The sequence below is a fragment of the Rhamphochromis sp. 'chilingali' genome (assembly GCF_963969265.1).
Source record: "Rhamphochromis sp. 'chilingali' genome assembly, chromosome: 11".
In the NCBI taxonomy this organism is placed as follows: Eukaryota; Metazoa; Chordata; class Actinopteri; order Cichliformes; family Cichlidae; genus Rhamphochromis; species Rhamphochromis sp. 'chilingali'.
In genome coordinates this window covers 24,205,036-24,230,996 of record NC_137938.1, presented here as the reverse complement: position 1 = coordinate 24,230,996, position 25,961 = coordinate 24,205,036, and the positions used below count along the sequence as shown (strand labels likewise).

At 38.5% G+C, this 25,961-nt stretch overlaps 4 protein-coding genes across 5 annotated transcripts; 2 read left to right on the top strand and 2 right to left on the bottom strand.

The window, feature by feature from the left end:
- Nucleotides 1–51: 51 nt before the first annotated feature.
- On the bottom strand, nt 52–3,108 carry isoc2 (isochorismatase domain containing 2). The gene is made up of 7 exons (XM_080895484.1): nt 2,970–3,108; nt 2,674–2,786; nt 2,186–2,310; nt 1,884–2,096; nt 1,246–1,316; nt 1,007–1,124; nt 52–191 (listed from the first exon to the last, which is right to left on the bottom strand). Coding segments are annotated over exons 2-7 (594 nt in total). The 5' UTR covers nt 2,675–2,786; nt 2,970–3,108; the 3' UTR covers nt 52–125.
- atg12 (ATG12 autophagy related 12 homolog) lies at nt 3,035–7,791 on the top strand. The gene is made up of 4 exons (XM_080895486.1): nt 3,035–3,266; nt 5,438–5,574; nt 5,681–5,743; nt 7,602–7,791. The coding sequence occupies exons 1-4, from the start codon at nt 3,173–3,175 to the stop codon at nt 7,659–7,661; spliced, it is 354 nt and encodes a 117-aa protein (XP_080751612.1). The 5' UTR covers nt 3,035–3,172; the 3' UTR covers nt 7,662–7,791.
- A 106-nt stretch (nt 7,792–7,897) lies between these two features.
- LOC308405070 (germ cell-specific gene 1-like protein) lies at nt 7,898–14,906 on the top strand. Of its 2 annotated transcripts, none has more exons than XM_080895482.1 (7): nt 7,898–8,406; nt 9,788–10,482; nt 13,554–13,736; nt 13,868–13,915; nt 14,024–14,176; nt 14,317–14,428; nt 14,529–14,906. In XM_080895482.1, exons 2-7 carry the CDS (start codon nt 10,287–10,289, stop codon nt 14,899–14,901), a joined length of 1,065 nt encoding a protein of 354 aa, XP_080751608.1. In that variant the 5' UTR covers nt 7,898–8,406; nt 9,788–10,286; the 3' UTR covers nt 14,902–14,906. The 2 variants fall into 2 exon arrangements, with proteins under 2 accessions (XP_080751608.1, XP_080751609.1); XM_080895483.1 differs by lacking the exon at nt 7,898–8,406 and adding an exon at nt 13,355–13,428 and having other exon boundaries at nt 10,436–10,482.
- A 1,379-nt stretch (nt 14,907–16,285) lies between these two features.
- Nucleotides 16,286–19,462, bottom strand: LOC308405072 (visinin-like). The gene is made up of 4 exons (XM_080895485.1): nt 19,424–19,462; nt 18,788–19,329; nt 16,810–16,921; nt 16,286–16,421 (listed from the first exon to the last, which is right to left on the bottom strand). The coding sequence occupies exons 2-4, from the start codon at nt 19,166–19,168 to the stop codon at nt 16,333–16,335; spliced, it is 582 nt and encodes a 193-aa protein (XP_080751611.1). The 5' UTR covers nt 19,169–19,329; nt 19,424–19,462; the 3' UTR covers nt 16,286–16,332.
- Between the last annotated feature and the right edge of the window lie 6,499 nt (nt 19,463–25,961).

Below are 25,961 nucleotides of genomic sequence, written 5' to 3'. Positions count from 1 at the left end.
TGTTATGCAAGGTACAAGGGTCTGATTCATATACACAAACACACACAGAGCAGATTTAAAGTAGCAGCATCGCTTTATTGGTACAGCTCTTTACAGTGGGACACAATGGTAGGACATGGGTCTCTTTACAGAGCGCTGAAGAAAGCAAGGAGGCCGGTGTCAGGAGACGGATGCGCCAGAAGCTTCTGAATCTGTCAACACAGTTTACGACGTGGGTTAGTCATGTAATCGTATAAATTTTGGCATGTTCACACGCGCAAAAACAGGTGTCTGATTGCTGCACCCTTTACAACAAAAGGTCAGTGGGGATAAGTCGCAAATTATTACCACTCACAACAGCTTATTGTGTGTGTGTTTGTGTGTGTGAGAGAGAGAGTGGGGGAGAGCGTGCATGGGCCATTTCTGTTGCACCTGGTTTTTGTTTGTGTTTTTGTCTGTTTTGTGTGACTTTAATGTTTAGCTCTGTTTGAATTTTCCCTTTTTTTTTTTTTATTCAGCCCCTGAATGCCAAAACATTATCTTATGCATGTCTGAGCATAGACATCATCAAACATTTAAACTGACATGCTGTATCACTGCAAGAAAAGAATAAAGTAATTTTGAATTTGATGATAGCAAACTGTCTCCAAAAAGCTGGGATGAGGGAAAACAAAGGGTTGGAATTAAAACAGCTGGAGGAACATTTTGCAACTAATTAGGTTTACTGGCAACAGATTGAAGTGTATTTCTTTTTTCTCACCAAAGAAAAGGATTAAAAAAAACATTAAAGGAATTTGTGTTAATATTGTAGTTATTGTGTAATTACTTTAATAATGATGATATAAACACAGAAATGTGTATTTTGCTCATTTTTTTGTTTGGTTTTCTTTAGGGGGTTAAGCCTGTTCAGTGTCTGTTTTGTACATTGACCACCAACTGTTTATGGAATCTAATATGTGTTGACTGAATAAACTAAGCTAAACAATACTGAGTCAGGAGGGCGACAGGAAGCATCTGTAGCAGGTACCTCCTTGAAGTTGGGGTGTTTGGCATCTTGAACCAGCTGCAGCAGAACAGCCTCTGTGGTGGTGAGGTATGCTCCGCTCTGTTTCAGTCGTGACAGAGCAAACAAACGATCCGTTTGGCTGAGGAGGGAAGTGAAAACGTTATAGTAAAGTGCACATGTAACTTCCCCAAGGCACACTCATTCCGTGTGTGTGACATCTCTTACTGCAATGAAAAAATACTGTTCAAATACACCGATACCTTCTGGATGACACGGCGTCAGCTACAATATGAACCTCTATCCCCTTCTCGAGCAGATCAAAAGCTGTGCACTGAGCAAAAGACAAGGAGGAAAGTTTTCTATTTGTCAACTAAAACTGCAAACTCAGTCAAACACAGTTACAAAATTACATATTTATGTTACTTAATGACAGTGTAATAAATTAATAATCACCTAACATCATTACCTCCACCACTCTGTTTTTGTGATTAAAACTTAACACTTAGCCGACATTATAAAGATACAATATCTTGCATGCATCCAAGTGCACCTTAAATTATTATATTTATGTCATTTCTGCAGGTCACAGATAAACTGCTTGTTGCTTCTTTTGTGGAACAACTGATAAGACACATACTGATGTGACATGCATTGTTTGTGCATGTTAGAGAATCCAGTTGAAGACTAACGTCTCCATATAATTGTCTCCTGATAACTACAACTATGCTTCGCATATAAAATATACATTTGAAAAATATGAAAGAGTTGGTGCCTCATTGAATAATTGTATGCTCAGAATAACAGATACTGAATGTCACTCTATTCAAAATACCCAAGTCAATGGAAAGATTTTGTTTCGTTTTAACGGCGCAGATGCTGAATCCCATTTGTGTCTTACAGCGATACAGGCGTGAGCCTCTATTCCACACAGTATGGCTTGTTTGGGGTTCCCCAGGGCCTCCAGCTCCTTCTGCACCTCCTCTATCATCATGGTGAATGAAGTTTTAGCATGGGCCTTTAGGTCCTCAGCTCCCAGCTCTGGTACTGTGGGCCCAAGACCTTTAGGATATTGCTCTGTCAAAATGGGGGGGATGCCCAGGATACGACTGGCCTGTCAGAGAAGAGGAGAAACCTGGCAAATCTGATTCAGACTCTCCAAATTATTCATCCTCGACAACTGTGCTGATGAGGAGAACCAACCTGGAGCAGTCTGGCTGCATTGCTGACAATGTTGGTGAACTGGAAGATGTTGGGTCTGAACTTCTCCTGCATATCGCACAGGAAAAGCACTGCATCCTTGGTGGAGAGCCTGCCAATGTTTGCCACTACAAGAGCAAGGTCACAGAAGGCATTCAGGTAGATTTAATACCATCTTGTACTATCATCAGAGAGATTTGAAGTAAAATTTATAAAGGTGAAACTTTATAAGTTTTATAGCTTACAACTGTAGCACAGCTGCTTGTTGCAGTCTTTAACCATTATTTGGACAATCGTAGACTCTAGCTAACCTGTCAGCATGAGTCTAAAATGGTGCGTTTTCTTCCTTGTAGGACATTATTTCCTTCTTTGATATTGCACTGTTTTGATAACAAAGGCACCAGTGACAACTCAAAAACAGCTAGACTCAAAGGAATTTGCTAAGATCATGGCTCGTTTTAGCGAATTAAAGCATAAGAAATGTCACTTACTCTTGTTGCTTTAATAGTCCAGAGGTGAGGTAGAGAGTAGTGGGTAACAGGCTGAAGGGGACTGCAGAAACTTTAACTGTCAGGTTAAAGTATTATTTCCCATGTGACGTCGCCTGTGTAAACCAAATAAAATATTTACATGTCTTACTTGTAATAGAAAAAAGAACGACCGAATTTAATATTGCAGACAAAATTGCGTATATGTAATCATATTAACTAATAATAAATAAGTATATTTGTTATTAAAGAGTTAATATATTAGCATCTATAGTCGGATGTAAAAAATAAAAACTAACCTAGCACGAAGCTAAGAAGACCACGGAGTTCAACTTCGGCTTCAGCCTTTCTTTGACAGGCGCTGCCTTCCTGGGAGCGATTATTGACCAATAGTATTGCGAGCTGTAGAGATTGACGCTTCTTTTGCGCCAATAGCCGCCGCTGCTGAGCAAATGTTGAGGTGGTTGGAAACCATAAAGTAACCCGGAGTGGTGAACCAAAGATGTCTGACACTGCAGAGTCCCCAACAGAGACGCAGAAAGAAGAAACACAGCCGCCGTCAGACGACTCGACGACAAATGACGAGAAGAAGAAAAGTAAGAGAGCGGAAAATAACTTCTCAGTTACGGGAAAACAATTGTGTTTCTGATGACTGTTGCTAATGCTAAAGAAAACACATCCGGATGTGTGACGTACAATATGATTGACAGTGAAAGTCGGCCACTAGGGTGGAAGCATGTTCTCTCTTCAGCCAATAAGCGCGTCGTTTTCTAGCAAGTGGTACTGCCGGTTTGGGGAACAGCTGAAGCTAATGCTAATAAACATTACATGTATTTTGTATTCTTATATGTTACATAGTTCACAGAAAGTCTCTGTTTTGCCATATTTGATCAAATATACTAACCAGTCGTCTCAATAGCAACATATTCTGCGTGCAAATGCAACGAGGATCTTAAGGAGCTACACTTGGCTCAAATCTCTTAAAATGTCACAAAATCCATGGAGCTGAAAATCTGGGATATGTTAAGAAGAGAACATAAACTAGAATATATAAAACTTGCATGGTGTGCCTACGACTGTGAGTTTAAACCTAATAAAATAGTTTATAGAGTCGAATCCTGGACTGCAAAAGGAATAACAACAGCTACTACTGATCTTCTGATCTACACAAAGGGGAAATTAAAAGGCTTTGAAAGATTGATATCACTTTATAATATGACCTCTAAAAACATAACTTTTTCTGTTGGCTCCCGATGTGCGATTACTTTGAACATACCACTAAAAATAGAACATTCCATCTCAATTCATAATTTTTTTTTACATTTGCTGCTCAACTGTCTCCATTTGCCTAAAAATGTTAAGCTCCAAAGTTTTCATATATATACAAACCACTGTTTGTATATATATGAAATTATAACTACGGAAATAACGTTAAATATATGCATATTTTTCATTTTTGAGACCTACTGTTAAAATATTAGCTTCATAAATCAAATACTTTTAAAGATATATTTGTTTTAATAAATTGTCCATCAATCCACTCCCAGGATACTCACTTAGGCGATGTTTGAACATCGAAAAACTATAAAAGATAAGCCAGATGTTTTCACTGGCCTCTCTTGCCATAAAAGTCAGTCAATATCTGTAGTTTGGGACTGATCTAAAAAGATCTGAATATTTCCTTGTTCTACAAAAAACAATTCAAGCAGTTCAAAGTTCCATACTAAGAACATACTAATGAAAGTAATAATAATAGGTAATAAGAGACAAACAGCAACTATTTTTGAATGATATATAGCTAATGCAAAATAAAATGACTATAATACTTTTTAACATGAACTTCTTAGTCACAAAAGGGAAGAAAATGCTACTTTCCTTCAACCTTCCTGCTGGATTTACCAGAAATATGAGTAGACAGTCTAATGAACAAAATTAGGAGTTTGCAGATGTTATATCAATTATAACTACGGAAATAACGTTAAATATATGCATATTTTTCATTTTTGAGACCTACTGCACTGGAAACATTCAAGAGTAAAGAAAATAAGAAAAGTAAAGATAATAACTCACTTAACCTGCGTAGTTTTGCAGGACTAATTTGCACAAATACCACAACAGAAATTTAAATTAAAATGAGGTAAAGAGACAGCTTAGTCTGTATGTAGCCAGACATCTAATTTCAATTTTGCAATACCCTGCCTAAAATTTAATGAAACAAATGAATGAGGTCATAGTAACTTATAACTAGATTTTAGTAATTGAATTAGATCTGGGTGTTGAATGTTGTTTATATTACTATTAGAGGTTATGTTTAAGCTTAGGCACTGTTTGGGTTTTTTTGGGGGGGGGGGGTTCTGCCCTTCAGAAAAGCTGATGTGAAAGCACACGAAGACAAGAAGTTAAAGGCGGTTATTATGCACATTCCACATTAAACACATCACAAAAAATAACAACACCTAGAGCAATATGAAATGTGTTTGATATTTGTTTGATATTTCACCAAAACACTATTGGGGGAAAATATTACAGTAACATTTTTGAACTCTGTGCAGCACTGGCTTAGTTGCATAGGTAGATGTTTACTTGGGATGAGGGTTTGCCTTTACAGTGTTTTTGTTTTTCCACCATGGTATAATGTAGTGTCTATGCATCAGTGACTGCACCTTCCCAGAAATTCCACTGTAAATTCAAGTTGAGATTTGCCTGTGCCAGTCGGCATTGCAACAATGTTGAATAACTTTCAGTTTTGTTTTCTTCATTTTTATAGTCGATGTGCTGTTGAAGGCAGTGGGAGACACTCCTATAATGAAAACAAAGAAGTGGGCAGTGGACAGGGGGAGAACAGTACAGTCTCTTTCACAATTCATATCTCGCTTCCTCAAGCTTGATGCCAATGAACAACTAGTAAGCATGACATTTTTTTCTACCAGCTTGTTAATTTTTGAAGTCTTATAATGGACATGATTTAAAAACCAATTATGAAAACTAAATCTTTTTTTTCTTTTCTCAGTTCATCTATGTTAACCAGTCTTTTGCCCCCTCACCGGATCAAGAAGTAGGGGTCCTCTTTGATGTGAGTGTAGTTTTAAATGGGGCAGCACACACAGACATACAGTTTATCAACAACATTATGTTCCCTGTTGTTTTATTAATTTAATAGCGCACAGTCTGGAGTTACAGACCGAGTTGGTCTTCACTGAAATATTACATCAGTAGCACTAGTGTTAGGCAAGTATTTAACTGGGTCCAAACTTCTTTGGACACTTCTTTTTGCCTCTGTACATCAGCTCAATTAATTTTTAACTCAAACCATCAAAATGTGACTAAAGTGCAGACTTTCAGCTTTAACTCAAGAGTTTTTTTCTTTTTGTTTTTGTTGTTTTTTTAATACAGAATCCATTGTCAGAGGCGCAAAATTAATTGGACAAATGAACATCATTTTAAATATAAGTATTGTTTTTAGTAATTGAAAGAAAATCCTTTGTAGTCAGAGACTGCCTGAGCTCTAGAACCCAGAGACCTCACTAAATGCTGCGTTTCCTCTCTTAAGCGTTTTGACCTTTACTGCAGCCAGTTGCTGCTTCATTGTGGTTCTCTCCACAACCAATAACTGAAAATCTGCTCTATCAGGTTGACATGAGGCCACTGACATGGCTATTGAAGTATATCTAATTTCTTGGCCGTGAGAAACTCTTGAGTCGCTTTTGCAGTACGTTTTGGGTCATTATCCATTTGGACTGTGAAGTGCTGTCTGCACAGTTTTGAAGCATTTAGCTGACTCTGAGCAGAGAGTGTAACCCTGCACACTTCACAATTTGTCCTGCTCCTTCTACCAGCAGTGACATCATCAGTAAACACCAGTGCCCAGCTTCCACTGGCATTTCCTCCACCAGATAATGTCATATGCTTCGTGAGCTGTTCTTTCCTTCTCCATACTTTTCTCTTCCCATTGTTCTGATACAAATGAATCTAATCAGACCTTCTTGTTCTTGAGGGGTTTACATGTTATTGTAAAGCCTCTATATTTCTATTCATGAAACGGTCTCTTGCTTGTGGACCTGAACAATGCTACTGCTTTATCCACTTGAGTTGTTGTCTGTGTTTTTTCAGGCCATTTGGTGTTGCCTGACCAGATTCCTCCCTTTTTAAGAATGAGCCAGATTGTTAACTTAACCACTCCCAAAAATTTTTGCTGTCTCTCTGATGGCATTACTTTGTTTTTCCAGCCTAATGAAGGTTCCTTTACTTGCATGAAACTACTGTTTGGACATCTTATCGAGAGTTCCAGTTAAAGCTGCCAAATGCATGTTCAACACTTGGAAATAACTCCAGATCTTTTATCTACTTAATTTGTTGTTAAATAACAAGGGAACCTGCTTCACCTGGTGATTACTCTGGAAGTCTTTGTATAAAAATCATTGTGGTTCCTAGGCAGTTAATGAAAACTTCTGTTGAACCCCTTAAACTAATGCTGGACATCTGCACTTCAATCACATCTTGTTTTCTTGATTTAAAATCCACTGTGGTGGAGTATAGATGCAAAATTAACAGAGGGGAGAAAACGGTCAATGTCCAAAAACGTATGAAACTTCTAGACCTAACTGTTTCTGCAGGTTCAGCCTGTGTGACTGGACAGGTCATGCAGAGCTTCTACCAGCAGAGGGTGCAATAAGAGACAAGCCTTCTGTGACATAATCTTAAATCCTTGAGCACTGGTAAATGTCTTAACAAGTAACAGTAAAAACGTCAAAGTCTAGATCAGTGGTTGGCTGATCACCTCTCTGCTCTCACTGCTAGATCAATATCTAGTTAAAAGGTCCTTTCTGATGTCACAACAGCAGTTAACACTGATTTTAGACTTTGTTGACAGCTCACTCCTGTGTTTGACAGTTTAACTTCAACGTTTGTATTCCCGTCTTTTTGTCTTTCAGTGTTTTGGAAGTGATGGCAAGCTGATTCTACATTATTGTAAATCTCAAGCCTGGGGTTAGCTGCTTTCTACAACTACATTTTCCCTCCTATCCCCATCCTTAACTTCAAAACACGACAACATAGTGTTGTCTTTCCCCTTTGCTGTTTGCTGTCTTACAGGTTTTTTTTGTAAATACACTGTAAATAAATTATTGTGTATATCATAAAAGTCTTGACACTGTTCTTGTTTTTTGTTCTGTTGCTAATCTGGGGAAATGTACATAAGGTACTATAATGTTAATAAAAATAATAAAATAGAGCTGTAATGCAGTGGAACTTAAACTGCTGCTTAAAGTTTAGGGAGGGTTAGTGAAGGCCACCGCTGAAAAGGGACAGACACGGGAAGAGAGGGGGCACTATAGTAACAGATGGACTTAGAGGGATTACATGATTCAGGGTGGGTTTGTGTCATAAATTACCAAGAAAGACAGTAAAGGGAGTAGAGTGGCTTGGAGACAGACATGCAGTCACTCCATTGGTTCGCATCTCCATCGGAGGAGGATTACACGGGGCTTGCAGCCGGAGAGGTAAGGGCCACTGATGCTCACACTGGAGGAGGAAAGCTGATGCACAGAGAAAAGATGAAGAGAGTAGCAACAGAGAGGGTATTCAAGATGGAGCAGCTGAACTAAAGTTATGAACGAGCTTTTTGATTAAGGGCTTATCAAGAAGGCAGAGAAAAACCACAATGTAAGTTCACTGCAAGGCAGTGAAATATGTTTTATGATGGACATGAAAGACTACAGAGGGCGAGAACAAAGTCTGGTAGGTATTTTACTTATTTAAAAATAATTTGTTCTGAAGTCATTTGTGGATTCTTCATCAGCAATCGCAAAAACATAATTTCTTTAATATTTACACATAGCAAAAAAACGTCGTTATTACACTGAGTGTTCAATTAAATCTGTCATTTGTGAACGAAAACTGAACGAGCTATTTTGGATGGACGTCTGCAAAAATTGAGCAAGCTGGAAAATGATGCATCAGCTAGTTACTGACGTGTAAAGGCTGAAAATATTTATTGTCTTAGCAACAGTCGACATGGTAAGGTTCATGCTAAGAGTAACCATTTCAAACATAATCTTATAAATATCAATACTTGGTCACTGGCTGCTGTTAAACCATCAGTAATATGCAGAGGTAGACTTTCACACAGATTATCAAGGTGCTTTGTGGGGTAATTGTTTCAGTGCTGAATGAATTAAACTGGCATCTCTGTGATGGTGTGACGCACTGAGCGGTAATCTAAACAAACAGTGCTTAAAAGATGTGCAGTTCTGAAAGGACATAATGTACATCTGAGAATAAACGCAATGCAAGTATTTAGGAAAGCCTTATCTCTGCTGAGCATTGGCTTTAACTGCCTCAGTAACACTCCAATGGTCATTAAGCGTATTATCATACTGATGGAGTTTTATTTCCAGCAGTACAGATGACAGAAACCATGCTAAGGGATGAGTGATGTGCTACATTCACCTGATTTAATCTGTGTTATGTTTCAGGGGCTGTGAGCTGACAGGGGGACATTGCATGAGAGAAAGATTGGCAGCAGACATGGTCAAAGTGTACTTCACACTAAAACACACCTAACAAAAACAGATTAAAGCAGATTTCCAGGGATTACGTGTAAAATTTCATTTAGATCTCTGGCTTATCTATAATTTCATCAAAAAAGTAATCTAGTGTTTTGCTCCCCTGCATCGTGCCTTCCACTTAAGGCCCACAGTTTATAATGAGCGGCAGGCTCGGGCTTGAGTGCGTTAATCAGGAAGCACAGAGATGTTAGCCGGGGTCACAGGAAAGTACACATTACTCAGCCTTTCACAACCCCCCTTTAAACAGCTGGAGGACTTATGTGACTTCAGGCAGTGATTGACAGTGTAAAGCTAGATTTCATTATATGGGCAATTTCCTTTTACCCTCTGTTTTCTTTTTTATGCTCACTTGCTCTCAATTTCATTTAACTTTTTTTGCAAAATAATAAGTTCAGGAATCTATTTTGATGTCCTCTTTAGACATACAAGTTTTATTAATAAATTCTAGTATTTGTAGATGCTTTTTTGATACAGTTGAATTGATCTAATACAGGAAAAAAGGGCTTCGAGTGTTGATTTCAGAGGACGCATGTCTGTATCTGTTCCCGCAGGAATCAATCGCTCCTCATACTGAAGAAGTCAGGGCAACAAAGAGTAATATCCTGGAATCCCTCGGTTCTCTCCCACTGTGCCCAAATCATCCACCTAAATCTCCTCTTGTTCATTTTTTTGTTCCTTCTGTCCCTCTTTCCCACGTGTATCAAAATCAGAGCATCTTGTTGTGCTCCCTGCTCTCTCTCTTTCTTTATCTTCCTTTCTATTAATCCCACTGACTTTACAATATCGTTCCCCATCTGTTTTCTTATCTTCTTTCTTTACTGTTACATCACGTTTTTATTTGTTTTCTTTTTAAACCTGGCCGCCCATAACCTCTTAAAACCCCCACAAAGCATCTGTCCCACCCTCTCAGCTCCATCTGTGGCTGTTTTCATACCTTCTGTCCTGCTATTCGCGTGTGCCTTGTCCCGTTCTGTCCCCTGTTTGTCTTACTTTGACCTTCCTCTCTCTATATCTGACCCCACCCGTACCTCCATCTTCTCCCGCGTGGCCATGCTGGAACGCATGTCCCGTCGCTCTCGCTCCCTGCTCTCCCTCACCTTGACCTCTTTGGCTCTGGCCCTCTCTATCCTGGCTCTCTGCACCTCCTACTGGTGTGAGGGCACTCACAAGGTGGTCAAGCCCCTCTGCCTGTCGCCTGTCAAAATGAAGAACTGTGGTCAAAACAACAGTGAGCCTTACACCACAGGTAGGAAACTCAACATATCCAAAGGAGTTCTGTATTTATTTACTGTTAATGTATTGTACATACACTTACAGTGTCATCGTCAAAAGGAGTTTACTCCCTTCCCGATTTCTTAGTTGTTTGGATATTTGTTAAACTTAAATATCTCAGATCAGACAAACTTTAATATATTATACAAAGATAACCAGAGTAAACACAATGCCGTTTTCAGATGCTAATTTCACTTGTTAAAAGCTATCAAAACCTGAATCAAGAGATCATTTAAATAGCTCCTGTCAATAAAGTGAAGAAGGCTAAAAGATCTCAAAAGCCAACACATTGACATCTATCAGTCTAGAAAGGGTTACAAAGCAATTTCTAAGGCTTTGGAGTGCCAGTGAACTACAGTGAGATCATTATCCACAAATGGAGAACACTTGGAACAGTGGTGAAGCTTCCCAGGAGTGGCCAGCTTACTAAAATTACTCCAAGAGCACATCAGCGACTCATTGTAGAGGTCACAAAAGAACCTAGAACGACATCTAAAGAACTGCAGGCCTCACGTCTCTCAGTTAAGGTCAGTGTTAGTTCCAAGTTCCACGGAGAAAACCTCCTGCTGACCAAAAAAACACAAGGGCTCATCTCTCATTCGGCAAAGAAAAACTTTAGATGAGCCCCGAGACCTTAGGGATAATATGATGTGAACTAATGAGACAATGCTGGGACTTTTTTGAAGGTTTGAATCCTGTTACATGTGGAGTAAAACTAACACAGCATTTCATAAATAGAACATCACACCAACAGTCAGACGTGGTGGTGGTAGTGTGATGGTCTGGGATTGCTTTGCTGCTTCAGGACCTGGACGGTTTGGTGTAACTGATGGGACAATAAATTCTGCTCTTTATTAGAAAGTCCTAAAGGAGAATGTCCGGCCATCAGTTTGAATTTTTGCTTATGCAGCAGGACAATAAAACATATCAGTAATGGCTCCAAAAACCCCAAAACAAAATAAAAGTTTTGAAGTGGCCTAGTCAAAGTTCAAAATTCAATCGTGGCAAATGATGATTGCAGTTTTCGTTGCCAAGGGTTACACAACTAGTTATTTGATTTAGGGCACAATTACTTTTTCCGCAGGTAGGTTTGGATAACTTTTTCCCTTTAATAAATTAAATCATCAATTAAAAACTGTATCCATTTTTATTTGCTCAGGTTATCTTAGTCTAATGTTATTATTTGTTCGATGAAACATGTAAGTGTGACCAAAATGCAAAAAAAAAAAAAGAAAAGAAAAAAGAAATCAGTACGGGACAAATATTTTTTTCATCGCATTGCTTTTTGGTAACCTTTAACCTTTTATCGTGTACCTGTTTATTAAGACTTATGCTTTTATGATCTGTGAGTCATCATATTTTATAGTATAGTTTTGAAATAGCATCACTAAATCTTTAGGGCGTCAGCAGAAATTCAGTGTCAAAGTGCATCGTCCTTTGACCTTTAGACATTCCATGAAATGTGGAACCATGTGGAAATGCTTATGCTTCATAGTAGTGTTCAGGAGTATTTAAGAACATCAGGTTTTGACTTGGACTAAAAGAAAAAGCAAACAATCAAATCGGAGTCGACTTCTGTGCTGCACAGAAGTTGGGAAAATACACTGGTGACTAATCCAGAGTCTGCTGCATCACGTTCACAGACATGTCACAATTTGCTTGTAACAGCAAAAATTCTTGGATTCATTCTTGTGTAAACAGTTGTGATATTATCTTGGCATTTAGCCACTTGAAGAGCCTGGGATGATTTGAAAGTCTTAACTGTAAGTAGAAAGGTACAGCCAATCATAGCCACAGCCTTATGATACACCTTCAAAAGCAAACATGCTGTCTTTCATTGCGTTTTATTGCAGTAGGTTGTATAATCGCCAACGCAATACAATAAAATAGGATTTAATTAGGGATTTCTATCATTTATAGACAATAGATAAGATTTGATTTGATTAGACAGATTTGTCAAAATAATTTTAATTTTTTCTGGAGCTTCTCTCTGGTTCTCAGTGTTCAGGAACGCTTCATGTAAAGCAGATGGAGGCAGCTCTGCTTGAAGCAAACTCCATCTGCTTCATCTGAAGTAAACTCCATCTGGGGGAAGTTTGCTGAAAAGAAAGCTCTGCTGAAAGGAAAAAAGCTCAACAGGTGGAGTCTTAGGTAACACTGTTATGTGAAACCACGTTTTTAAAGTTTAAGATTGAACCTTCATGCCTAGGTGCTTTTTGAGGCTATGCTTCTATCCTAAGTTAAACAGTATCTAGAGAATTCAAATCTGCTCCTCAGGCACACTGAGATTGTTTGCGGTGCTGGATCGGCTTACACAATAAAGTGGATGAGGCTTTCTGACACTGAACTGTTAGAAAGCAATTGTCCTTGCTTTTAATCTCCTTTCCCCCCAATACCTTTGTTCCACAGTGTACTCAGTTATGGCTTAGTATTAATCTGTGGGGTGTGAGGTTATTTCTAAAGGTTTCGTTGTTGACAGCTCTTATTGCATATAACAATCATCTTTGACACTACACGTGCTTTGTGAACTCACACAGAAATATTTCATTTTTACTATGTACAGTGCGTCCATTTAACTCTCCCTTATGCTTCTAAACCTCAGGACGTGTTTGGCACATCATAGTGAACACTGACAAGACTGCATGTACACAGAGGCTTGCTGATTTTGAGGCACTGGTATAATTAGCAGACTTGCAGGACTTTTGTGTTTACCCCTAACCATTCTCTTTTTAACGACACATACTTTTACATGCTTACCCCTCAATTTGATACCCGCTATTCTGCTGTCTAACTCCCTCGTCATTTATATGTTCTCACTGCCTTTTCTTGCATTGTGTGTTTGACAGTCAGTGGATCCGCTGTTAATACTCACGCCTCACCAACAACATTTCCTGAATTTGTTAAATGTTTGCATCATATGGTGAGAAACTACATGGAGACAGAACGTACCCCTAGTGAAGGCTGGATTATACTCTGACCACATTAAGAATGAGCAGGTGCAGAACCGAACCTTAAATTTGCTTTTTTCCACTGTCACCCTCTCAGAGAGTCCCACTCAGAACCCATACAACCGCACGCTATCTCCAGCCAGGAGAGAGGAGCTGGCTAAGATCAGACAAAGGCAGCTGGCCAACGCTGTCCACTACATATGGGAGACGGGCGAAGACAAGTTTGCTTTTAGATACTTCCACACGGGCTTCTGGGAAAGCTGTGAAAAACACAGTGATGGTAAGAGGCACACCTGGGCAGTTCATTTTTTTGGTTGCCGTTTGGTTTCAACTTGGATTGTTAATCAAAGCTGATGTTTTTCACTTTCAACTACAAAACTTTATCCTTAAATCATGACGTTTTGTTGGCAGGGGAGAAGTGTCGCAGCTTTATAGACTTAACTCCAGGAGAAACTCAAGGTGAGATGTGAACTGCTTAACAGTCTCCTGCCTTAATATTGCCATGTTGCCATTTGATTAAAAGTTAGCTTGTGACAGTGTGCTCACACTGTTGTTGACATGTTGCAGGTGTGCTCTGGCTGTCAGTTGTTTCTGAGTTTACATACATCGGTCTGCTGGGAATGGGGTTCTTACTCATGTGGCTGGAAGTCTTGTGTTCCCATAAAGAGATGCACTCACTAAAAATCAATGCCTATGCAGCTATCTGCACTGTGTTATCAGGTCAGACTCAGTCTAATGCTCACTTTTACATTATTTTGTAACCCGCGTGTGCATATTCAGATATATCTATTTTATTGCATGTTCCTCTGATATTTCCGGTTTATGTTGGATTAAGTTTGTCTGTTTCACCTCCTGTGTAGGTCTTCTTGGGATGGTGGCACATATGATGTTCACCACAGTGTTTCAGATGACAGTAATTGTGGGCCCCAAGGACTGGAGGCCTCAATCCTGGGACTACGGCTGGTCATTTGCGTAGGTGCCAGATATGATTTAAGCTTTCGTCGGGACTTAATGTTTCACTACAAGCTTGATATTTCTCATCTCCTAACTATGTTAAATTCCCTGCTCCTAGTCTCGCCTGGGTGTCCTTCAGCTGCTGCATGGGAGCTGCTGTCGTCACGCTCAACTCATACACAAAGACCATCATCGAGCTTCGCCGCAGACAGAGACTACGTTTAGAGGAAGCCAGAGCCACCACTCACGCTCCATCCTATGACGAGGTGGTCCCAGGGGGAGGGCTCTACTCTGTCAGTGGCCTATTGCAATGTCCAGATGGGATGATTGATGTGGCGTGGGCTCCAAATGGCAGCGTAGTCGGAGTGGGAAATGGGGATGTACCAACTTTGGTTTTAGTAGGAGGCTGTGGCCCTGAGGGGTGTGAGGACTGTGAGAGAGAGATGGATGAGATGGGGGAAGCCATGGACCGAGTTGATTCACCTTGTTAGCGAATCAGTAACACGTATCAACTGAAAGGGCTGAAAATCTGAAAAGGAAAGACACTTTAACTAAGGTGGAGAAGGTCAATGTAAGCAGACACATCCTTTCTTTCTCGTCGTCCACTTTGACTCTCTGTGAACATGGGATGTACTGATTGGGCTCAAGGTCCAAAGAAATCCACACATATCAAAACGCTAAGCCTACAACGTATGTATCTGTGTATGTATCTCGTTCACATGCAAGCCTGCATTTTTCTGGGTATTTCTCAGTGCCTCATAGTAGGAAAGAAATGTATGACTTTGTTTGCAAATGGAAAGAAATGCTTCCTCTATTCTATTGTTTATATATTAACTTGAAAAGCATCATCTTAGCGATCAGTTCGTTTCAGAGGACGATGCGTGTATTCCTGAAAGAACAGCACGTTCTATAGAGAAACATGCTGCTCATAAACATGTTTCCTTTTTTAAACTTCTTTGGTCAGAAACTTTTGAGAGACAAATTTTTTTAATGCAATTCATGTATAGCAGAAGCTACCACAAGCACAGCCTCTCTGGAGATACACAGACAAACCCATAGAGATGGAAAGATTACAGAGATTTTGAAAAGTCTGCTCTCTGATGTTGAACAGAAGATTATGTGTAAACCAGTAATCCCGAGTTGGATGGAAGGGAGGAGGAATAGAGGGAGGAGAGTGAAGCAAGAGGGGAGCAGCATGTGGGGGGGTCAGGATGAAAGTTGGAAAGAATTGCCTGCACACACTAATATCTGCAACACCGAGACACCAGTTTCAGGAAAACAACGCTCTAAAAAATTGCATTTAGCTCCTGTCATATACTATGTTTGAGATAAAATTGTATAAGTACTGAGGTTTTTTTGTTTTGTTTTTTTACAAAAGTCAAAAACAAGTAGTTAAATTTACCTTTAATTTTTGTAGGTTATACATTTGAGGTAATCCTGGATTTACTGTCAGGGATTAATACAACTGAAAAAGTAAAACCTAAAGTGAAAATTTTATCAACTACCAGCATTTTAATATGCAGTATGTTTCTAGGTCAAAGGAGATTTAATTGTTTTCCAGGAGAGATAAGATAAATAGATTTCCAAAGCCCAGATGAATGATAAAATCTTTAATTTTTTTGTACAAGTGAGTAAATTACAATACTGGAGGACATTTCAAATTTCTAAAAAACAAGAAAAGCATAACAAGCTAATAATTAAGTATGATACTTAATGTGTATAAGTATGTGTAACACACAAATGTACAGAAACTGTAGGAATGCTTATTTACAGAGGGGCCGAGAATTTAAGGAAGAGGACGGAGAAAACATCTGATACGGAGAGAGAAAGAAGAGGGAAAAGTGGGTTTTTAAAAAAAGAAAAATAGTTTAATAAAAACTGAAAAGGGGTCCAAGAGGAGAAACGTAGGAATGAGAAGGGATTTAATGTTTTATTGGTTCGTAATGGATCAGACGCATTGCGTTCTCATTTTCGATCACTCCTGTAATGAACTCTCCTTCAGCCAGTCGATCTGTGAAGGGAGGAAAAAATAAGGAGTTAAGACGAGAAACGTATAAGTACAAAACAAGCCAGGAAAGTGAGATAACACGAGGATGGATTATTGTTATCTAAACAACATGTTCTTATCTCGTGTGCTTGGTACACAGTAGCATGTGATGTATAACTTAAGATGTTTTTGGGCCAATGATTTGTAATAAAGCTTGCGTGACACAAGTGATCCTGTAAGTGGAGACTTGCCCCCAGGTGGATTAATACTTGTATTACTGTTAAGCCAAACAGCTGATTGTAAAATGTAATCTCCCCCACAGGATGCTGGAACATCAGCTAAAGAAAGGTAGCAGAGGCTTCCATTGATATTATCTCCCTCTGAGCAGAAGCACTACCACTACACGTCCTACCATTGTCTTTCTTTTCAAAGCAGCCCCACAGCTTGTTGGCTCTCTTCTCGGGTGTGTTCTCATCATCTGGTAGTTTGCTGAGGTCCTCTTTGGGGATCAGCTTAAACAAGGCCTGAGAGGGGGTTGGGTATAAGATGGAAAGTAATGCTGCATGATTTTTCTCATCACCAGCACAGTACATAAAGCAGATGGATACTGACCAAAGAATATGTAAGCACTAGTAAAACTGAGGATGCTAACAGCCTTCTTCAGTTAATTTATTAATGTCTTGTGCATATTTGGAGTTACTGGTATTGTAGTGAAAATATGGAGGCCAGTATTTTTTTTTATAGTTTTTAAACATAGACTATTTATACAAATTGCAAAATCCTTTTATTACAAATACATAAATATTCAAACAAGCTACAGCATTTCATAGGGCAACTCTCCTGTCATCTCTCAGACAGTGGACTGAATGACTAACTGAGTGTAAACCTCCTGAGTGTGCACTTTAGGTTCAGGCCTTTAAGTTTGTGTCCCACTTAGAGAGGGAGCACTCATCTCCCACATTTAAGACACCTAGATTAACATGGATTAGTGCCAAGACTCAGGCCACAGGCCAAACACCAAGATGTCATCTCTTTTCCCTGGACTATCCCTCAATCTCGCCCCTGCTCTGATGTTATGGTCAGTACAGTTTAGACTTCAGACTGTGATCTACGCTGACAGACATCAAGGTTGTGAAGTCATAAAAATAAAATTAAGCAGCTGGTTTCCTTAAAATAAATCACACTTGCAGTCTTTAAGGATTTGTCTAACATGTCAGAACAGTGTACTTGCGGGCTGGTTTTGAGGCATTTCCACCTTTTTCACTTATGTTTTCTAATTTAACATATTATTTATACATTACATAAGAATACTTTCTGGAAAATGGAGGCGGTGTATCCTTTTACCACACAGTAAATTTGTATTTGTCGACCTCTACCTCAGTGTTTTACAGACCGGAAAGAATCTCATCTTATAGTAAGTTTTTGAACTGCTATCGGGGCTTTAAAATGCAGCTATTTTATGCAGTGTGCTGTAAACATGGTGCTTATGGACTCAAGCCAGTTGGCCAGGAATTCAATCCCATTACAATGCCAGCTGGATTCTTGGCGCATCTGTCTAAACCGCTTACAATTCCATATCATTTGTCTGAAGAGAGAATATAGAAAAGTGTAAAACCTCCATAAGTTTCATAACATTTATTATAGTACAGTCTTCAGTCCACAGTGGCAGTCTCACAAGTAAAACAGCCGTGGATTAGAATCGAGATGATGAGTATACTCTTGTTTAGGAGTGGAACTTAAGAGTAGCTCTGCTCAGGAGTAGGGCTCCCTATATTGTCTGCAGGCTAAACCTGTAATCGCCAAGATTATCAGGAGTTTTAGGCTCAAATAGACTGGCTAATAGGGCTGCCAATTAAGACTGAGACCTACATACCATGAGAAGAATAGTAAATTCTTAGTTAACAGCAACACAGCTTTAATGGATTTTGCAGAACGTGGACAAAATAAGGAGATAACCTAACAAAATAATCCATTAATAATGCTAGTTGACCTAATGTTACAGAGTTAAACCAGTTAAACATAGAAAAAAAGCAAAAACATTAGATTCAATAACAGGCATTAATGTAAGGTTTTGCGTTATGTTGCCTTATGTCAGTTAATCCAATAAATTTAATCGGACATCTCCGTTCCCTCCTCACTGAAACCACGGCTGAGAGAATAGCTTGAACTTCTGATTTACAAAGTTGTTATAGTGAAAGAAAAATAACACTTTAGGTTTTTGGGGGCTTGGGGATTAATAAAAACCAGAATAAGAAAAAAAGATCAATGTTTAAAATGAATCTCTTTCTGACGGGATATGAGTTAACATTAACTGCTTGCTGTCACACTAGAACCATTAAAGCCACTCATCCATTCATCAATGTCGCTTTTATAAACTGAACCACGCTCACCTGGCATATTTCTTTCACTTCTGCCTTGGTGATGTATCCGTTCTTGTCTACATCAAACAGGGAGAAGGCCCACTCCAGTTTTCGGGTTGTCCTCCCAGTGGAGGTCATATGTAGTGCAATGATGTACTCCTTGAAGTCTAAGGTGCCGTCATCGTTGGTGTCAAAGGAGCGAAACACATGCCTTGCGTAGCTCTTAGGATCACTGTCAGGGAAGAAGCGCGCATAGATTTCCTCAAACTCCTCTGGTGAGATGCGTCCTGATGGACACTGCTTCTGAAAGTTCTCGTACCACTGGGAGATTTCTTGCTCAGTAAATTTTGTGGTGAGCTTCAGGTCCTCCAGGATCTCCTTTGATATCGCGCTACTGGTTGCATTTCCCATTGTAGTTTCTTTTTAATATCTTTGCAATGTGTTAAACTGCTTGGCTGGGATATGCCACTTGATAGGCTTTCTTCTCTGGTGTCAAATGACTCTTCTTTTTCCAAACTATTATTGCTTACTGGCTTGATGTCTTCTCTCGATGTCAAAAACCAAGCAGAAATCTGAAATATAATTTTGAATTGTGATATAATTCACTTAACTTTAAATTAATAACAACTTGCTTGTTAAAATGTGCAAAATGTGCAGAAACCTTACCAGTGTGTTGTGTGAGCAGATGATGGCTGAGGAACCGAGTGTCTCTCTCGACAGTAAGACAGTGAAAGATATAGGCGGGCGGGGAAAGCACATCCTACACGAGTTGACTAGGTTAAGTCTGTTAATGCGGGATTTAAGGTGGATGAGCATTTGACCAAATTGCAACCCCAGATCCTAATTTTATCTATTGTCTGTTTGAAAAGTCCAGAAAGCTCTAGTGTACGTTTATACCCCTGCTAAATTACTTATGAACTCTGGCAATCAATTTGTCCCTGTTAGTCTTGTACTCACTAATTTACTAGTACTAAATTGCTGAATATGAACCGATAAACAGAACTTTAGTGCATCCAACTGTAAGTTACAGTTCACTCTGGGAGCCAAACGTTACTTCGGTAAACTCACCAAAAAGTGAGTAGGTGCTTTCTAGCAAACTGTGAACAAAGCTTCAGGTGGGTTTCAGAAAATTCTGTCTGCTGTTTTAGTTATGACCTTCAATAGGTTTGATTGAGCACTGAAAGCCACTCCACCATCTGTCCAGGCAATTTTAACTCCCCCAGCAACCCACGTCTACGTCCAATCCCACCTGCGCCCTTAATATCCCTGTCACTGCCGACCCCGTCTGTGCACGTCCTCCTTCCTGTCCTACAGTACTGCTTTCCTTTGAGTCACTAGTTTAGGTTTATATTACCTAGCTAAACTTTGTTTTGTTTTTTTACATGTTTTTTTGACTGTATGAATTTCTTTAATCTCAACATTAATAGTTGCGGACATGACTTACATTCTCTTTTCTCCGCCATAAGGTACTTTCATGTTTTAAAGGCTTACTGAACTGCACACTAACAAAACACACACTGATGACTTCACTTGAATTTTTTTCTGATAGAAACTCTTTTCTGTCTAGTCTCTTGTAACTCAGCTCCGATTGACTTTTTCTTGTCGTTTCCATATTCATTGCCAACAGCTATGTTCTCATTGGAGGCTATCAGGTATTATCAGTATAACAAACTCACTTCATGACACTTTGGCTGCCACATTTACGTCATTAGTCTGTTTACTTTGTGTCTACTTTAATTAGAGCGAAAGTATTATCTTGATTGTCTTAGGTGTTGTTTCAGACCAACATAGCATGTGTAAAGGAGACTTCATGAGTTATGCACACGTATAAGAAACACACATAAACACCAGAGATGAAAGCAGCATGCACTTATCGTATTTAGGACATGTATTTCCCTGTATGATAATCAATAATTCATTTTTTATGTTTAAACTATAATTTGCTAACTGGATTAGTCAAGCCCCGCCCTCTCCTACACAAGCCAGAGAATAGCCAATTACCCCCGTCTTCATCCTATAAGGGTGACGGTCAACTGAATTACCCCTTCTCTACAGAACAATCCCTGACATGTGATCTCTACTCTCGTTTGGGCTAATTGCTAGAGCCAGAACGAGCAAGGATTTGTAGCTACTCTTGAGATGTTTTTCCACTTGGGGGAGAGAGTGCGTAAAAATATCGGTAACATGGGCGTTTGGCATCTTAGATTAATTATGATTCTGTCAGAACTTAATAAAGAAGTTTTAACATTGCTTTGCAACATTAAATCTGTATTTCTTTCACAGGCAGGAACACATGCACATACAGTAACATAAACAATGAAAACTCGAAGGTTTATTTGTATCAGAAAATAACATGACTATAAATATCCACAATTAGGTCAGTGACAACCTACTTGGCAGCATTATATGGTATTAATGGGCTGTATCAAGTGTCGCATGTGTTACAGCACTGACCTGTGAAACGTCAGTACTGACGTATTCTATAAATCTGCAACACTTAATGTGTCAATGAAGGATCAGCCTTATTAATTACTATCTACATTTGGTAACAGATCTCTGAAACAAGGTTGTCTTGAAGTTAATCGTTTATAACTTGAATTTGTGTTGACCTATAGTTCTGTTTTAATATAGACAGGCTCAGGATTGAAATTCCCCAATAACATTTCAAAGTTGAGTACGAGTATAAAGTTTGAGATGTAAGAGCACTGAGAAAATAATTCGAGAAATAGGAATGCCAAACAGGAAAACGTTTAAAGAAAAAAAAAACAATCTTAGTCCAAACAGTGCCTTGGTGGGACGCAACTCAAATCTTAAGACTGAAAGCAAGAGGAAAGGAGGAAGGGAGTTGTTTCCAGATAAATATCTGGTAATGGCTCATAATGACGCGTAATGACAGACGACAGCTTCCTACTAAACACAAGGAAAGAGGGGAACAAACATGCTGTGACGGAAGTCTTGATGATTGCGTCCACAATTTTGCAAGGCCTCGAGTAGGTGATGTATTTCAGAAAAGCACTTTGCCGCTGGCGCCCATTTCTACACCCACTGTCCAGAGAGAAGTCAGGAGTGCCTTTAGTGTCTAATCATAGAGAGTTTCATATTTAAAAGATACTTACTTTAAGACTTTATTTAAGGACCTTCACTTTTATAAAGTTTCCTCTGACGTCTAAGCTCCTGGATCAAGACTGAGGTAAGAAATGTTACACTTAAAATGTAAAAAAAGAGAAAAAAATTGACTTTTTTGGCTGTCTAAAATTACAAATATTAACAATTCATTTGGCTTTCTAGAATAAAAAGCTTTTATATCCTAATATTCAGGTCCACTCAATTAAAAAAGTAAAGAGTTACAGTTACAAATACTGGTAGAAAACCTGACGTGACAAACGCGTGTGTGAAAGGTTGTTTCGATTATCAGATTAAAACAATGTCCAATCTTTAAAAAAGTGTGTACTGAGCTAGTTTACATTTAATTCACTGAGCCTGCAGTGAATTGATCGATGCATATTATACTTTACAGCCACAAAATACACATCGGTCATCAGTTAAGGCTTTTTCATGAAATGTGTATAATATGTATGGCTATCATTATAAAATACAGACCCTATAAGCTTTGGACGTTTTCTTCTGGTTGCCTGCCTAAACAGGTTCAGTTATTTCAAGGAAAGCTCAAACACACTGATGGGAATTTGACACAGTATATAATTATACAAAGTTTATACCGACAGCTTGGGATGATTTATTTTAAACTTGAAGCTGCATAACTGATACCAGACATGAAAGCAAAGTGGGGGGTTTTCTAATCAAGACTATGTGTGATATCGTAGAAAGAAGAGAGAAGAAGCTACATGTAAAAAGCCCTCTTGGCCATCTACCAAGCAATAAAAACAGACCATGGCGTCCAAAATGGAAACCCTTGATCCTTCAACTTTATCAGATGTCACCTCTACTGTGAGATACGGGTCTAAATCGGAAACCGTGACCTTACCAGGAGGAGTTGTGTCAGTGGCGGGCGTCACTGTGGTTACTGGAGGCGTTGAACTGTCTTGTGGATCCTGCATGCTAGCTTTTGGATTTTGGGGAACTCTCATCGGCTTCAGCTGCCTGGCTGTGGGGCTGTGGGACCAGCTGAACTTCTATAAAGGGGGAACCTCTCATTTGCTGGGACTGGGGCTTGTGATACTGGCCCTCAGTTTTGTGGTGGTGGTGGGTGTGGCAACAATTCACCTCCTAACCAAGAGAAAAAGACAGATGACAAAAGAAGTGAGACAGCATGGGAAAGAAGTTCTTGTAGAGAGTGGTAGGGTAATAAAAAAAGTCACAGTATAAACAGTGTTTAATGACAGACATTAAGGAAAAAAGATCTCTGATCTTTTAGAAATAAATTATCACCATTCCAACCCAACTCTGTACCACTACTTATTAGGTATCTTTAATCTAAATAATGTAGAAATGCAGTTATTCAGTTTTGAGGCATTTTATTTCAACTTACAGTCATTAAAATTTTACACACTAATATTGTAGTTTTGTATTCTAATTGAGCCGTGTAGGCTGGCAAAGTTCTTCTTAATGATCAACATATGTTATTGCTTATGCTTATGACTTGTTGCTTTGTAAATCTAAAAAAAAAGCAGTGAAAATGAGTTTCGTCTTGAGCAGTGGTTCATGTCACATTAATAATAATAAGCCAATAATGTAACACTATTCGACTACATTATGCACATTGTGCTACTTACACTTAATTAAAATTATGAATATAAATGTTTAATCCCACTAATTATTTTCCTTGTAATGGGTTTTTTTTTTTCACTCCTGCAGCTTGTAATGTGTGCACAGAGCATAAACAGAATGCAATAATTGGACTGGGTAAAATGTGAGAGAATCAAAAAAAGGAAGAGAGAGACAGGGTTTTATTACAACAGAATACAGGACATTGCTCATTTTAACCTAGTGGGTCCCATGCATGCAGATACCTTTTAGGTTTTGTATTTGCACCCAAACTTGATATTAAAAACTCAGCAGGACGACATCTTTATAGAAACACTGGTTAGTGAGGATAACCCAAAGCCTTTCACAATGTTGCTGGGATAACAGAGACCTTCCTGTCTACGTATCTTTTAGGATCAGATATGGGGATTATCCTGAGCTACATTATCCTTAGTATTTTGCCTTTTATGATTTTTTTTTTAACTTTAAGCACCACAAATGTCATTTGAGGGTTTAGTTAAAGTTACTAGTAACCAGACAAATTTACAAATCACAGTGAGCATGATTCATAAAAGTGCAGACCAACAGAAGTAAGGTAGACTATAAAAAGCACTGGAGTTACTAATACACAGAAAAAAAGTTGTTAATTCTTTTTTGGGAGTCTCAGGAGTGTGTGTGACAATAAAATACTAAATATAATTTTAAATTGTATATTATTTTTCTAAGATTTGTGTTCACTGGGGTCCTTCATTTTGTATTTTTGGTCAGATCATATTTGATTTTATTGAGCTTTCCTGCTTGATTTGTAATTTTTTGTTGTAGGTTATGTTTAATGTTTTGGCTACTGTAACGAGAATAAATAAAGTACAAAATAAATGTTATATTTCAGACCTGTGCTTCTCATGTGATGTGCCCATATGTCTTTGCTGCTCACTGACCTGAAAAGGAAAAAAAAAGTGAAAGAGAAACTATATCACCAGTAAGACCCACAGAAGTTAGCTAGACAGGGACAGTTAAGCTAACTTAATAAAGTGCAAAACAAAGTTTAGAAAATTAATTTAATATCACAAATAACATTAAAAAATAAACAAAAGCAATGAAATACTTGATATCCAACAATGCAATTCAGGTTGTTTTTATCAATATTTTATTTAGTCAAAGAAAATGACCATATCGTGGGAATTTCATGGAACACAAAGTCACATAGTCATTTTGTTTTAGTCAACTCTAAAATTTGCAATTTGATGAATTATTCAACTAATTATTTTAATCCTGTAGAGCTAGCTAGGAGGCTAGCACAATTAAAAATGTTTGTATAGTAACACTCTGACTATCTTCTGACAAAAAGAGGGACAGGACTTCGGATATTAGGTTTCTGTGACTGTCTAACGTGAGAGTTTAAATGTATTGTTAATTTTTTGCTGAATTTACCTTGTAAAATATCATTTACCTGTTAAGGTTCATGGAGCAGGCATTTTAAAGTGAAGGTAGCTGCATGATGGACATCCTGCAGATAGGATTCATGATCATCCAGGTATAGTATAATACTTTACAAAAATAAAAAAAAGGAAGGACAAAACTCCGAAAGGCTTTGTTTTTGTTTCCGTAGCTTATTTTCATTGACACTGAGGAAGTGTAATGTTCTTTTATGCTTGTAAAAGCAAATGTAAAAAAGTTGTGAGAAAACAAAAACAGCAAAACAAACAAACATAACAAAGCTCTAACCACATACAATGAACATGAAATGTACTGAGGGACCAATACTGCCCAAAATACTGACTTAACTGATTTACCTTCATTTTCCCTTTAGTTTTGTTACACAAGAACAATGTTTAAAGTTACATTTAATAAAATCGAGTCCAATTAACTGTACCCGATTGATATACATTCAGGTTAAGCACATTTTCCTTAAATATTAAGTATTTGAATTATTATTCTTTTTTTGTCTTTTTTTTTAGAATATCGCCATCTAGTGGAAGGAAAACTAACTGTACTTTATCCTAAGACAATTCTAGCTTTTGCAAGTTTGCAGTAGTTTTACTTTAGTTTCGTCGGTGTAATATTAAACACGTTTGCATGATTGTTTTTCCCCATCTCACTAGGAAAGAGATCCCTGCACAAATATCCCTTAAAGACACTTCATCTCTTTCGACTTTTTAATTTGACATCACATCTGTAATGTTTTTATTTTAATGATTCGCTCACAAACATTGCGGTAAACTGTTCCAACCACTTGTGGCAACATGGGAAAAGAGATTGAGCTGTTCTCAGGAATGTAAGGTATTTCGACAGGTTTCGGATTCGAACGTGCTTTCCTCAGATCACCTGACAGTCCGCTGCAAACTCCTTGGTCACGTGTCGTCGCTCAAGTTTCAGGAAACCGTTTTTTTTCCTCCTCTCGAAAACAAAACTAACAATGTCCCGCCCATTTAACCGTCCATTGGTTAGAGCAAACAGTTACAGCGCTCGCATTGGTCAATCTGAGGACATGTCTGCGCAC